The sequence below is a fragment of the Apiotrichum porosum genome (assembly GCF_003942205.1).
Source record: "Apiotrichum porosum strain DSM 27194 chromosome Unknown scaffold_13, whole genome shotgun sequence".
NCBI classification, from domain to species: Eukaryota; Fungi; Basidiomycota; class Tremellomycetes; order Trichosporonales; family Trichosporonaceae; genus Apiotrichum; species Apiotrichum porosum.
The window spans coordinates 263,670-278,470 of NW_021167120.1; the positions used below are offsets into that span (position 1 = coordinate 263,670).

At 60.8% G+C, this 14,801-nt stretch overlaps 3 protein-coding genes across 3 annotated transcripts; 2 read left to right on the forward strand and 1 right to left on the reverse strand.

Moving 5' to 3' along the window:
* Positions 1-1,401: 1,401 nt before the first annotated feature.
* On the forward strand, positions 1,402-7,447 carry EHS24_002532 (uncharacterized protein; the record flags this gene model as incomplete). Its single annotated transcript, XM_028618267.1, has 3 exons — positions 1,402-1,793; positions 1,864-5,628; positions 5,686-7,447. The coding sequence occupies 3 exons, from the start codon at positions 1,402-1,404 to the stop codon at positions 7,445-7,447; spliced, it is 5,919 nt and encodes a 1,972-aa protein (XP_028473223.1).
* A 922-nt stretch (positions 7,448-8,369) lies between these two features.
* TIM23 (Mitochondrial import inner membrane translocase subunit tim23) lies at positions 8,370-13,294 on the reverse strand (the record flags this gene model as incomplete). Its single annotated transcript, XM_028618268.1, has 9 exons — positions 8,370-8,435; positions 8,494-9,033; positions 9,097-9,446; positions 9,494-9,967; positions 10,020-10,448; positions 10,871-11,181; positions 12,427-12,610; positions 12,700-12,846; positions 12,919-13,294. The coding sequence occupies 9 exons, from the start codon at positions 13,292-13,294 to the stop codon at positions 8,370-8,372; spliced, it is 2,877 nt and encodes a 958-aa protein (XP_028473224.1).
* Positions 13,295-13,890: 596 nt separating this feature from the next.
* Positions 13,891-14,790, forward strand: EHS24_002534 (uncharacterized protein; the record flags this gene model as incomplete). Its single annotated transcript, XM_028618269.1, has 1 exon — positions 13,891-14,790. The coding sequence occupies one exon, from the start codon at positions 13,891-13,893 to the stop codon at positions 14,788-14,790; it is 900 nt and encodes a 299-aa protein (XP_028473225.1).
* Positions 14,791-14,801: the final 11 nt, after the last annotated feature.

Sequence of the window (14,801 nt, forward strand, 5' to 3'; positions counted from 1 at the left end):
CGCAGACGTGACGTGTGTGCCAGTGCCAAATAGAGGCGCCCCACACAAGAGAGACATATGCACCATCGACACATGTGGCATGAAGTCATAGCTGCTGCGTAGATAGGACGCACAGGAGGGAGGGTGTTGGTGGTGGTTGTTGTTGCGACTGCGTATGTTTCGAGCAGAGCAAGGGAAGGGTGCAAGGGAATACTGACTGTTATGAAACAGTTGTGAGCTGCATGGGGCTCTCTGGTATGTAATGGGACGTTATGGGATGTGTAATGGGGCCGTTTGTGATGGTTTATAGACGCTCTGATGTGAAACCCAATGACCCAGGGCGGAAGTATAATATCCTAATGCACCGCCCAGACGAGCCACACGCGGGGCTTTTTGTGCGTGTGATCCCTGAGACCTGAGGGCAGTTAGCCTCAGCCAACGCGCTTTCCTTTGGCCTTTGGCCTTTGGGTTGTTCCGAGCGAGACAACACAACACAGCACCCTCACATGCAAACACACACACATGCAAAACGCACACAACAGGCGTGCAGCAGCTTCTTGGTTAGGCAAATATAGGCTCATCCCTCTTTTCATATGTGCACTTTTCATCGAGCCAAGCAGGAACCAGTGCTCTCTCTAGTGCTCTCTGTCACTCGCTCGTGGTCCCCCCCCTCGTGTCTCGTAGGCGCCCCGCTGCCCCCCCTCCCTAATACTTCCTCGTTGCATACGCGGCAGCATATCAGACCCAAACCCTCGACGGCCAGGCATCCCAGGCATCCGCCAACCCCCGCATCGCCATCGCACGCCGCCGCCGGCCGCCACGACCACTCAACCCAGCCCTCCTCCTCCCTCACGACAAACCTTTGTCCGCTTCCATATTCTCAAGAACACACACCACACAAAATACAGCACCTCAAGGTCCTAGGCTAGGTCGCTCCTTTCCACCTCCACCCCGTCGCCCAGCGCGGCGCTTCGACCACCACAGCTCTCCCCCCCCCCCCACACACACACCCCTCATCGCTCGCGACAAACATCAAACCATCATCGGCCTCTTTGTCTCTGTCTGCCAGGTGTGCCAGCAGCCCTGGGAAAACATCCCGCCGCACGCGCAGCCCGCCGCCGCCTCTATTCTTCTCTCCCCGCACTACGACCTTTGCAACAACCTTGTCGACGACGCCCTCCCCGTCAGCAGGCTGCACAGCACATTCGACACGTTCCCCACTTTCAAAGCTCGCCAGCAGGTCTGTGAGCACCGCATCGCGGAGATCGACAAACAGCGCTAGCTAGCGGTCCACGTCTCTCGCACCCCCGCCACCCCTCGACCGTCTTACGTTTCCCCGAGGTCGTGTCTCCTTGAGCACACCCCTGCCTCTCCCTCCCCCTTCCCCCGTCGCCCTCCGTCGCCGCCAGCTCAGCTACCACCATGGCGAGCACCGGTGCGACCTTCACCGCCGCCCAGGCCGCCCAGGTCCATGACCTCTGCTCGCTGATCAGCTCGGCACACTCTGGTTCCAGCGGCGAGGCCGTCGTCTTCCCCACCGAAGACACTATCACTGCCCTCCTCCACGCCCGTGCCCGCGCCGAGCTCCCTTACATCCGTGTCTCTCCCAGCGGTACAGACTACATTGTCGTCAACCCCCTGCGTGTCCTCCAGTGCCTCAACGAGGCGAGCCGGAAGGGATACGAAGACGACATTGAGCAGACCGATGGCGGGAATGGCGGGCCCGACCAGCGCCAGCCGAGCGTGTACGAGCTTGCGGGCCGCGCTTGGCTGCTCATGAGCCGTCGTAGCGAGTGCCAGACTATTGTCTACCAGTGAGTTACCGGAAGGGAAGCCCTTGTCTGCGTGTACCGCCGCACAGCACAGCTAACGCGCGTCTCTTAGTGGTTTGACAAACTCGGGCAAATCCACAGCGGTCCGTCACGTCACACAGCAGATTCTCTCCCTCTCGACCACGACCAAGGCCCAGCGCCGCCTCTCGGACCAGGTCTCGCACTTGCTCACCGTCCTCGAGTCCTTCGGACACTCCAAGACGGCCATCAACCCTTCGGCGTCCCAGGTTGGCAAGTACCTCGAACTGCACTTTAGCCACGAGGGTGCTCTCTCGGGCGCCAAGGTGCTCCCCTTTGGCTTGAACAAGTCGCGTATCGGCCAGCTGCAGCAGGAGGAGCGCACCTTCCACGTCTTTTACCAGCTCCTTGCGGGCGCCAGCCCCGACGAGCGTGACGAGCTCGGCCTCGACGACCCGGACACTTATGCGCTGCTCTCGAGTAGCAACTGCTACCGCCTGCCGGGTGGACCGTTCTCCGACGACTCGACGCAGCTTGGTGAGCTCCGTGCTGCGTTTGCCTCGCTCGGCTTCAAGGCCAAGCACGTCCGCTCCATCTTCTCCGTCCTCACTGCCATCCTCCTCCTCTCGAACATTACGTTCATCGATGACCGCGCGACCGGGTCGCTGGGCATGGTGTCGTTTGACGAGCGCACGCAGGTCGTCGAGCGCCACTTGCTCGCCGACATTGGCAACCACCTCGGCATCTCGCCCGACGATCTCGAGGCTGTGCTTGTCAACCGGACCAAGTGGGTGTCGCACGACCTTGCGTCCGTCTTTCTCGATGCCGACGGAGCCCGTGGCCAGCGTGACTCGCTCATGCGTGACCTGTACGCTATCCTGTTTGCGTTCGTCATTGAGATGGCCAACAAGCGCCTCGCTCCTGCGGCAGACGCTCCCGCCGGCCTCCAGATTGCCCAACTCGACCTCCCGGGCCACCAGAGCAGGACCCTCATGGCCGAGCCCAACACCAACCGCCAGAGCCTGTTGGCGTCGATGCCGCTCATCAACGCGTCGGGCCAGAACGGCTTTGACGAGTTCTCGGTCAACTTTGGCAACGAGGTGCTCCACTCGTACCTCACCCGTCGCGCATTTGACGACAACCTCAGCTGGAACGGTCAGCTCCTCGCCGACGGTGTCCGCCTTCCCCGCGTCCTGACCATGGACAACTCGGCGTGCATCGAGCTCCTCCGTGGCGGTCTCCTCGGCTCGTCCAAGCTCGCCAGGAAGCCCCGCGGTGCCCTTGGCGTGCTTGCCGACGTGGGAGAGCAGATCAAGGGTGAGGACCGTGACGAAGTCAAGGCCCGCACGGTCGTCTCGCACCTCTCTACGGCATTCGGCCGCCACGCGTCGTTTGTCACTCACCCAGCGACCGGACTTGGCCCGATCCCGCTCGAGGGCCGCATGTTTGGTATCAACCACTACGCCGGCCAGGTCTCCTACGACGCCACCGACTTTATCGACCACAATGCCGATGTCCTCGACAAGCAGCTCGTCGAGCTTCTCCGCGGCTCCAACGACTCGTTCGTCACCAAGCTCGTCTCGGGCCCTGCTCTCGCCACCGAGGGCCACCCCCTCGACGAGAACATTGTCGTCGAGGCCCAAGTGTCCGTCTCGCCCTTGCGCCTGCCTACGCCCATCACGTTCCGCGTCACTGGCAGCCAGCTGCACGAGACCACCCAGTGGCCCGTCGACTCGAGTGTCCCGCAGTTTGTCTCTGCTCAGCTGAACAGCACCTTGTCGACCATCTTTGACACTGTCGACTGCACCCGCGTCTGGGGCGTGCACTGCATCAGGCCCAACGACACGGGACATGCCAACTCGTACGACAGGCGCCGCATCAAGGCCCAGGTCCGCTCCCTCCTTCTCCCCGACCTCGTCAACCGTCGCCAGATCGACTATGTGGCCGATTTCCCGCTGCAACAGTTCTGCGTGCGCCACGCTCTCCCCGTGCACGACATGCACACTGCCGTCGAGGAGTTTGCGCGTACCCACGGCTGGACGACTGGTGTCGACTATGCCATTGGCAGCGAACGTCTGTGGCTGTCATGGGGCGCCTGGCGCGAGCAGGAGGACCTCGTCCGCTCGACCGAGGTTCACCGCGGTTCGGGAGAAGAGACCCTCACCGACGAAGAGGCCGGGTATGACTCGCGCCGCGCTTCGGCTTACGGCAACGCGCGCTACGGCGCCAACCTCGGCGTCGGCGTCGACCCGGACAGCTACCGCAACAGCGAGAGCATGGACAACCTCCTGGCCCGCCAGGGCTCGAGGGAGACTGGCTACAGCACCCGCGAGTACGGCGCCTATGAAGGCGGCTACGCCGACAGCCCCGACCCGGGAGCCAGCGAGGTGTGGCTCAACAAGGACACGCCGTACGCCAGCGTTCCCGACGAGGACGGTAACGGCAAGGACGGTGCCGCTTCGCGTAGCGCAAAGGACCCCGCATTCGTGACCAAGGAGAAGCGCCACCACGCTACCGAGGTTGTGGCCACGTCGAGGGCCCGTCGCTGGTGGATCCGCATCACGTGGACGCTCACCTGGTGGATCCCCAGTTTCCTGCTCTCGTGGCTGGGCGGCATGAAGCGTCCCGACGTGCGCATGGCGTGGCGTGAAAAGGTCGCCATTTGCATGATGATTGCCTTCCTCTGTGGTGTCGTCATCTTTTACATTATCGGTTTCGGCAACCTGCTCTGCCCGGACAACGACAAGGCGTGGAACACGAGTGAGCTCGCCCAGCACGCCGGTGACGACGACTACTACGCCGCCATTGCTGGTCGCGTGTACGACTTTACCAAGTTTTACAAGGGCCACACCGGTGACATTTCCGACTACACCAGCGTGGTGACCAGCACTGTCATGGAGGAGTTTGCTGGCCTGGACCTGACCAACTACTTCCCGCCTCCTCTGTCGGTTGCGTGCCAGCTCCTCGGCGTCGCGGACGATGTTACCCTCTACTACGCCAACTGGACTGCGCTCATTTCGTACGCGGTCCACACGTCCGGCTCCCTTCAGACGCACAACACGTCCAAGCTCGCCGACGACCAGTGGTACTGGCAAACCCTGCGGCCCCAGCTCGACAAGCTCTGGAAGGGCTACTATGTCTGGGACCGATCGGACGTTGCCAACCAGGCCAGCTCGCAGTCTGCGCTCTACTGGGCCTTCTACGATGGTCAACTCTACGATCTCTCCAACTACATCTACACGGTCAACCTGTACTCTACGTATTCGTTCCTCAACGACGACGTCGTGTCGACGTTCAAGCAAGGAACGGGTGGAGACGTTACCACCGAGCTCAACGCCGTCTTTGCTACCATGACCGATGCGGACAAGACGGCCAACCTCGACTGTCTCAACACGGCATTCTACATTGGCAACTCGGATTTCCGCAAGACGGCCCGCTGCCTGGTGCAAAACTACCTGCTGCTCGCGTTCTCCATCATCCTCATGGTGACCATTGGTGCCAAGTTCTTGGCCGCCCTCCAGCTAGGCAGCAAGCGCAACCCCGAGATGCTCGACAAGTTTGTCGTCTGCCAGGTCCCATGTTATACCGAAGGCGAAGAATCGCTGAAGAAGACCATCGACTCGCTGGCCGTGCTCAACTATGACGACAAGCGCAAGCTCATCTTCATCATTTGCGACGGTAACATTATCGGTGCCGGAAACAACCGCCCAACCCCGCGTATCGTGCTCGATATCCTGGGTGTGGACCCCAAGCTTGACCCGGAGCCTCTCATCTTCAAGAGTATTGGTGAAGGCAGCAAGCAGCTCAACTATGGCAAGATCTACTCGGGTCTTTACGAAGTCGAAGGCCACGTGGTTCCGTGAGTGCTAGACATGGCATGCCTGGCTTTGGTTTATAACTTACCCTCTCCCCGCAGCTACATTGTCGTTGTCAAGGTCGGCAAGCCCTCGGAGACGTCTCGCCCCGGAAACCGTGGCAAGCGTGACTCGCAGGTTCTTCTCATGCAGTACCTCAACCGTGTCCACTTTGACGCCCCCATGTGCCCTCTCGAGCTGGAAATCTACCACCAGATGCGCAACGTGATTGGTATCGATCCGACATTCTACGAATACATCTTCCAGGTAGACGCAGACACGACGGTTTCACCCGACTCGCTCAACCGTCTCATCTCGTGTACGGCCGACGACTCGCAGATTATCGGCATCTGCGGTGAAACCAAGGTGGCCAACGAGCGCGAGTCGTTTACGACCATGATCCAGGTTTACGAATACTACATTTCGCACCACTTGACCAAGGCCTTCGAGTCGCTCTTTGGCTCCGTCACCTGTCTTCCCGGTTGTTTCTCGGTGTACCGTATCCGTACGGCCGACAAGGGCCGTCCCATCATCATCTCGTCGGTCGTCATTGACGAGTATGCGGAGCCCAACGTCGACACGCTGCACAAGAAGAACCTCTTCTCCCTCGGCGAAGACCGTTACCTCACCACGCTCATGATGAAGAACTTCCCGACCTACAAGATGAAGTTTACGCCCGACGCCCTTGCATACACCGTGGCCCCTTCGCGCTGGAACGTTTTGCTCTCGCAGCGTCGTCGTTGGATCAACTCGACCATCCACAACCTGGCCGAGCTGCTCTTCCTTCCCGAGATGTGCGGTTTCTGTTTCTTCTCCATGCGCTTCATCGTGTTCATCGATCTGCTCGGTACCCTCATCTTGCCCGCCACGTTCACCTACCTGGTGTACCTCATCGTCACCGTCGCGAGCGGCAAGGCTGCCATCCCCACCATTTCGCTGGCCATGATTGCAGCCGTGTACGGTCTCCAGGCCCTCATCTTCATCCTCAAGCGCGAGTTTATGCTCATCGGTTGGATGGTCGTGTACATCTTGGCGATGCCCATCTACTCGGTCTTCCTTCCGATCTACTCGTTCTGGTCCATGGACGACTTCTCATGGGGTAACACTCGCCAGGTCGTCGGTGAGGGCAACAACAAGACTGTCATCTACGACGACGAAGAGAAGTTTGACGACTCGATGATCCCTTACCGCACCTTTAAAGAGTACGAGGCCAACGCGTGGGAGACTACTTCGTTGCCATCGGACGGCGAGCAGGACGGCAAGAGCGTCCGCACCCGCAAGTCGGAACGTTCGGGCCGCCGTCGCCGTTACGAGCCCTCGTTCCACTCGTCGGCTCCCGGCAGCGCGTACGGTGGTCCCTCGGGCAACTCGTCGCGTCAGCCCTCGCCGCAGCCGTACATGGACCCGCGCATGTCCAACATGGGCTGGGGTGGCCCCGCGAGCGTGTATGGCCAACCGTACGCGCCCGCCATGCACTTTAACCCCTTCGACTCGCCAGCCATGTCGGATGTCGGCTCCCTCCGCCCGCCCACAATGTTTCCGCCGTTCGCACCTGCCATGCAGAACCCGCACGCGTCGACGTACTCGCTCGGCTCGGCAAACCCCTTCAGTGCACCCCCAGCACTGAGCCCCAACACGGACCCGAACCCGACCGACCACACCATCCTGAGCGTGCTCCGCACCTACCTCAACTCTCAGGACCTCATGACCGTCACGAAGAGATCGGCCCGAGAGGCCATGAACGGACTTTTCCCAGCCGCAAACTTGGGAGAGCGCGCGGCCTGGCTCAACGAGAACATTGACAAGATCCTCTCCGAGGCGTAAACCGCGACACCTGGCAGGCCGGAATAGACTTTTCTCCTCCTCCATTTTCCATACAAGACACCCCTAAGACCAAGGCCCAAGACTCAAGACCCCCACCACATCTAAGACTCGCAAGATTATTACTCCCAGACACGCTCCTTTAAAGACGGACTCTTTTTCTCCCATTCTCCTTGACTCGTCCCAACCCCCCAACCCCCAAATACATACACCCGTCCCCCCCCCCCCCCCCCCCCCCTGCATCGTCCCCCCTCTCCCCCTCCCGCGACCCCCGACCTCGCGTGTCACCCTCTTGTCAATGGTCTCCAGCACGAGTTTTCCTTAATGCCTAGCATGTATACGATGGACATTTCTCCTTGCGCGTTGCAACAGCAGATGGGGGTTTGCACCTCCCCGCTGCCGGCTCGTTCCGGAGCTCACGAGTGTTCCCTTTGTTTTCAGGCACAGTTTAAGCATGAGCCCAGGAGGCACGCACCACTCCAGCATAATTCCCTCTCCGGCCAGGCCAATCGGCTGGCGCAGACTTGCGCCTGGACACACAGTGCTCTCCCCCTTTTGACCGTATCTACGGATCTGGAGGCTGCGCTGGCTGGCGTGCATCCAGATCCGAGCCGCTCCCCCTCGTCATTCGGACCCACTGGGCCACTGGCCAATGGTCGCACTTGCAGGTGGGGGTTAGGTGGAGATCGACGGGGAATGGACATGGCATGTGCTATGCAGGCACAGTATCATTTGCGTCGATCCCTCCTCGTGTGGATGGCGAAGCATCTGTATCCATCTCGTCTCTGTTGTTTTCTGCATGGTGTGGACACCTGGTGTCCCTCCCACCCCGCCGCCCTTACAAAGCTCCGTATGCTTCCCGGTCTACCTATTCTATACATGTACAATACAACTTGTTCTCCGCGGCAAACGTTTCACTACCTACCTACTGGGTGCCGCCGGTTGGCTGGCCGTTTTCGCCCATGGGCGGGAAGATCATGGACGCGACGACCTGTGTGCATGTCAGTTGTCGCTCTGGGGCGCACGTCCTGTCACACTGCCACACTCACCTCCCATCCCAGTGGCGTGTGCAGTTGCTGCGGGGTGTGTGGCGGCAGCGACTGCCTGTGGTGGGTAGGCGTTTCCTGCAGCAGGCCGTTCAAGTAGCCAGCGGCAGTGTTTGGCGTGATCCCGCCTCCGCCGCCGCCGTGGTGAGACGAAGGTGTTTCGCTGCCGCCACTGCCGCGCGACCCGCCATTCACGTGAACGCCGTTCACATTCACGCCATTCAGGCCCACGCCCATCGCGTCCTGGTCCGGGTTCCCGCCAATGATGACAGTGCCCGGTGGCAAGTCTTTGATCTCGCGCGCGGCCTGCTGGGTGGCGACAAGCACGCCGCCGTGCGGGAGCGAGGCGTCGCGCAAAAAGGTGACCCCCGAGATTGACGTTTCGGCGAGTCGGTTGAGCACGCCAGGGGTGGGGTTGAGGCCGCGTGGGCCGTCAAACGCGGTCGGCTCGCGATGGAGGGTGGTGATGTGGCAGAGAAACTCGATCGGGGCCAGTTGCTGTGATGGGTCAGTTGGGTGAACACCGTGCCGTGCCGTGCCACTCTGCTCGCAGTTACCAGGAAGCAGAGGCAACGTCTGGCTTGGCCATTCCCTTCACACACTCACCTTGCGGAGGAGGGGTAAGTGGCCCTCTGGAATCCTCGCCAGCCACCTCTGTCCCGCTTCCCTCCTCGCCTTGGCCAAGAGCGCGGCACCGTCCCACTCCCCGCGCCTCGCCCAGGTATGATACTGGACACAACACGCCACCGACAAGGCGTAGGGACCGAAGAACATGAGTCCGGCCACCTCTTCTTGGTTGGCGGCCCACTCGATGGCTGCGCGGGACGTTTCGACGTTTTCGAGCCAGACGGGGACGTCGCTGTTCAGTTCGATGTGGTTTGGCGCAATAAACGACCATCGCATTACGGGGCGGTAGAGGAGGAAACGGATCGCGGCATGGAGAAGCTGCAAAAGGCCTGCAAGAGTCAGAGAGTTGTGTCTTGCGTGAGGCTGATCAACTCACCAGATTCCAAACCAGACCAGACGCTATCGGCTTGGAGGTGCTGTGGCAAACCTTGCTTCCACGCCGCCAGGGTATCGCGGAGGTGGAGCAGCTCGAGGTTGTCTGCGTTCCTGATCCCGTTGGGGCCGTACATGAGGGCCAGGAGGCGGCCGAACAGGAGAGAGAGATACGTGAGCTGCGAATGGAAGTCGTCGCCCATTCGTGGCGGGAGAGAGGTGACCGGTGCGAGTGGGTAAGTCCCGCACTTGGCTGCATGCCAAACGTCCAGGATCCTGGCACATCTCCATATCCGCGCGTCAGGTCCAGACGCGGCCACGTCCAGTCCTAAATCACGGGCGTGGCGGATGGCGGCACTCAGGCGAGACCGAATGACATACGCCCAGGATGCCGGTCGGGTACCAATAGCCAGCTCGTCGACAAGGCACAGTGTGAGCAGGACTTGTATGTTTTCTCTCGTAGGGACACATGTCATGTCTGATAATGGTAAGCTTTTGGGCAATATAGCCACACACTCTGAGAAACATACCCAGATCATTGACCTCCTTGTGCGTCAAGTACCGCAGCGCTTCAAAGACCAGAGGAGGGACATCGCTTCTGGCGGCTGCCACCGCCGCCATTGCGTGAAGCAGTGGGCCACTGGCAGCTCCGACCTCGCCACGCACCACGATGGGGATGACGGGTACGACGTGGCCAAGAAACTTCTCCACGAGGCGGCTCGCCACCTCCCCCCAAGAGTCTGAGCGCAAAACGTCCAGCACCTCCCGAGTAGGCTTGACACCGGGGGCCGTCGACACGTCAATCCAACCGTCCTGGCTATTTTCATTCTCTGGCGAGCCAGCATGACCTGGTCCGGAACTGAGGCGCATGACGTAGCCGTTCGTGCGATCATATTCGTCCAATGGGCCGAGTGGAATGGTCGGCATCGCATGGAGAATAAAAGAAAGACTTGTGGGACCTGAAGCACGAGGAACCGCGCGTCAGCTCTTTTCCAGTTCGAACAGACATTGTTTCCAGATGAGGCACGGAGAGGCGTTCCCAAGACGGAGGCGTAGAGAACAAACCGCCTCCAACACCCACACCCCCGCCTAAAAGCCCCCCGTCGCAGCTGGCGTTATGTCGCCACTGCGCGAGATCTCTTCCCCCCTCCGACCAACCCACGGGTGGGCCGCGGCATTCCCCCGGAGCTCAGCCCCGAAGCAAGAGGACGTGGCCTCCGTGCATTCCGTGTGTGGCTTCCGTTTATCCCAGCATACCCCACCCGTGCACTGAAATAATCCAGGCTGTGTGGGTAGCCGATCACCGTGTGATGTACATGCCAGCACAGTGGGATCTGAGCCACCACAATCTCCTTTTCCCCCCGTCGATCTTTTGACTCACCTTCCCTGTGGACCGTAGGCAAGCGATTCTGTTCAGCTTGGGGCTGCGACTCGCGGCGGCTGTTGCTCGAACTGGACGTGACTGGCGTGTTGAGGCCATGGCCATGGACGACGCGGGGTGACCGTGTCGTGACGCTTTCGTCATCGCTGTTGCCATCGTGGCTGGTCGAGAGCGGGCCTTGCGCTTCAGCGCCGAGTCCACGGCGCACGCGCTTGGTACGGGACGCAGTGAGCGGAAGCTCAAATGTACACCCCAGTCGAGACGAGTGACACGAGTGGCAGATATCGCGGCGGCCGTCAACGGGGACGCATCTGTCGTTAGCAAGAGCTCGAGCACTGCGTGCGTACTTGATTTTCTGCGCAGCGTTAGTATAGATGTCAACTGGCAATCAGTCGGTGGGGGGACGGAGGCTCACCTTTGTCCGACACCGGTCGCACGCCTGGAGGTTCTTGGCGCGCTGTGGTCCCTCTGACAGCCGTTTACGTGTCGAGGAGAGCAATACGTCTGGTGACTGGGAAAGTGACGGGTTGGAGGGACTCAGCGGCACAGTGGACGGCCCCGCGGACGGCCCTGCGTACGGGTCTAGCGGCTCCATGTGACCAGCTGGACAGACGAGGTGTGTGGGGGGGTTGAGGGGGGATGGTGATGGAAGACACGAAGAAACGAGTGAGAACAAGAGCATATGAGTAAAATAGGCAACCGCCGGACCGCTCGCTGGCCCCCGGCTTTCCTGGCAAACCCCCGCAATGTGGGTTGTGGGTGTTCCACCATCAGGACGTTGTCGGCTCCGGTACCCATCAGAGCGCCAGGCGCGTCAACAATATCGCTCAGTGGTGAAATCCAGGTTCATGAGGGCAGAGGCCGGCCCGCCAGTGGCTTATTCACGACCCCCACTTCTCTCTGGGCCCTCTGCGCTGTGGCGTTCTCTCTTGCGCATCATCGGGATCGGGTGGCTCAACAGAGTCTCACACGATCGGGGCGGCCGTGGTATGCAGTTGTCCGGGGTAAGAGGAGAGGAATGGCAGTACTGGCTCGTTCTTGGCGGTCTGAGAATGATCAAAGTGAACGGCACATCAAAACGTCGATATCCGGTTGACAAAATTCATGCTACGACGCTACTACCGCGGTGCCGCGGCAGTGCCAGGCAGCTGATTCGGAAAGGGATCTCTGGAATGGTCGGTGATCGATGGGACGAGCTCTGAGATTGTGTCCCGAGGCGTGCCCGGCTTTTGTCTGCCAAGACCAAGACACCTTTACATGTGGCCATGTGGGACTGCACGCAAGTCGCCCCAGACGCAACATGAAATGTTCGTTTGGCCTTGTTTTAGCGTGTTGGATGTTGACAGTGTACAGTCGGGAGGGTTATATTGCGGAGATTTGGCGGGTCTCGCCACCCCAGCGTTTTGTGGTCACCACCGTTTGCTACAGGCGTTGAAATGAGAGTAGAGTGCATGCGATAGGGTACAAGGCGAGGGAGGTCTACAAGGAGGTCGATCTCTGAAGACCGCGGTCGTTGGCCGCGGCGTGGAATATGACCACCTCCACACTACACATACTGCTTGAAGAGCGACCAAGCGCCCATGGCACCAGTGCCGAGGGCGGCACCGACGAGGGTCGAGCGCACACCAGCGGTGCACTTGAAGATGCCGCCGGAGATGGCACCGGCAGCCATAGAGTTCATAATGTCGTGCTTGGAACGGATAGCGTCCAGGCCCGAGTTTGCCAGGTTGTAGTAGATGGCTAAAAACAAAAGTGGTCAGCATCAAAACTCCCGCACGAACAAATCCCGAAAAGACGCGGGCGGTAGGGCCACGCAAGCAAGCACGCACCAAGCACACCGAGCGAGTTGCCGGTGAACGAGCCTCTCCTGGTGCAGGAGTTGAGCACACTGTTTAACCGCAGACGCATCGAGGCGTTGGGGCCGAGTGGCCTGGACAAGCCCTCCTTGAGGCCCCACATGCCACCAAGAGTCAGACCTGGAAACAAATGTCAGCTAACGGCCTTCGTGTCACAAGGAGAGACTTGTAGGCCTCTCGAGTGTAGCGTACCAGAGACGTAGGTGGTACCAGTACCGACACAGAGGTCGTCGGTCCAGCCACGCGAGGGAAGGACGGTGGCGGCACCGTCAATGTCGTTGAGCTTGTCCTCCTCAAGGGCAAGGAAGTCGAGGTTCTCGCCAATGTCGGCCATGGGGTGGAGCTTGGAAACATCAAACGAGCTCTGGAGCATGCCAAGCGACGAGGGGGCGGCAATAACAGGCTCGGACGGGGGAGCGGCGGGGAGGGTAGAGGGACCCGACTCGGCGGTGGCCGAGGGGGTCACATTGGAGCGGAAAGTGGTGGAGCCAAACAGGTCGGCCGACGCCGAGGTCTCCTTCTCAGGCTGGGGCGAGGAGACGCCAAAGAGGCCGCCGAGGAACGACATTTTGAGATGAGATGAGCGAGTAAGTGGTTGCAGCGACCGTTGATTCTGGAAAATCACGGACAGCGTCTCTCCTTCGGAGTCGTCGGGCGGAGGCTGCCGTGGGCGGAGGGTGGCGATTAGCCGAGCGTGCATTTTTGTCGCATTTCTCCCAGAAATTAATAGGCGCGGGACGGTGACGGTGGTGACGCCTATTTCAACATTACTTTTACGTAATAATATCTACTCGGTTTATGGCAGGGGCCCTGCTCTCTCATGTGGAGGTGCCGGGAGCCGGTTCTACGCGTCAGCCCGTGTCCGTCGGTGGCCACTGCTCTCTGGGACATTCCGTTCCACACTGATGTCAGCGTCGCCGCCGGAACGCTCTTGCACGCTTGTCCATTCCACTCGGCAGCCTGCGCGTGTACGCGGCACCTCTGCCGGCCGGCGCTGCCTCTGACACCTCAGAACACTATATCTACTGCTCGACGCCGCGACTCGACACAGACACTCATCTCGAGATCACTCGCCGCAACCTCCACAGCAACAACAGCACAGTCCCACTCTCGGCATCGCCTTGAACACCTCCACACACACACACACATTGCACAAATAGCACAATGGACCCATACAGGTATCGCCGCTCGGTCTACCACTATCGTCGCCCGTTTGGCATCTTCCGCCGCTTCATCTGGTTCGGCCTCGGTGCCACTGCGGCCTCGCTTTGGATCAAGCACCACCACGACGACCGTGAAGGCGGAAGACGGTGTGGCCGACCCAGCCTCCCTCCTCCTCAGCATCCGTCCGAGTACGGCCACCAGCCGCCTTACCGCTATGACTGGCCACACCACCGCGCAGGCTTCCAGACGATCCCTCCTCCCCCACCCGTCCCTGTAGACTTTACAACTGAAGTCTCGCCTGAAGTAGCCGCCGCTGCCGCTGCCGCTGCTGCTTCCCAGCCCGCCCCGGCCCAGCCCTCCCCGGCCCAGCCCATGCCCCAGGCGCAGCCCTCGGAGCGCGAACGCGAGCGTGAACGCTGGAGCCATGAGTGGGGCAAGTGGCGTGCCCGTGCCGAACGTCGCTGGAAGGAACGCGAGGAGGCCGCCCAGGCAGCCGCTGCTGCCGCCGAGGCCGCTCACAAGGCCTCGCTCCCGGTCCCACCCACCATCCCAACCCCAACCCAGCCCGCGGTACCCAGCGTCGCCACCCCGCCAACGCCCCCTACCCCCTTTACTCCTCCCGCACCCGTGAGCCCCGCCGAGGCTCGCGTCGACGCCGAAGCCGAGATGGCCCGTATCCGCGCCTCGGCAGAGGCCATCTGGGCCGAACGCTCCCGCGACGCCAAGGAGATGAGCGCGCTCGCCGAGGAGAGGGCAAGGGTGTACGCTGCCGAGAAGCTCGAGCGTCTCAGTGCTGCCCTTGACCGCATCCGCGAGAGCCTCAGTGACGACGGCCGCCAGCGGCCTCCTCCCCCAAGGACGACTCGAAGCGCATGGTCTAGATGGCAACACGTTGTTTGAGCCGCATCATC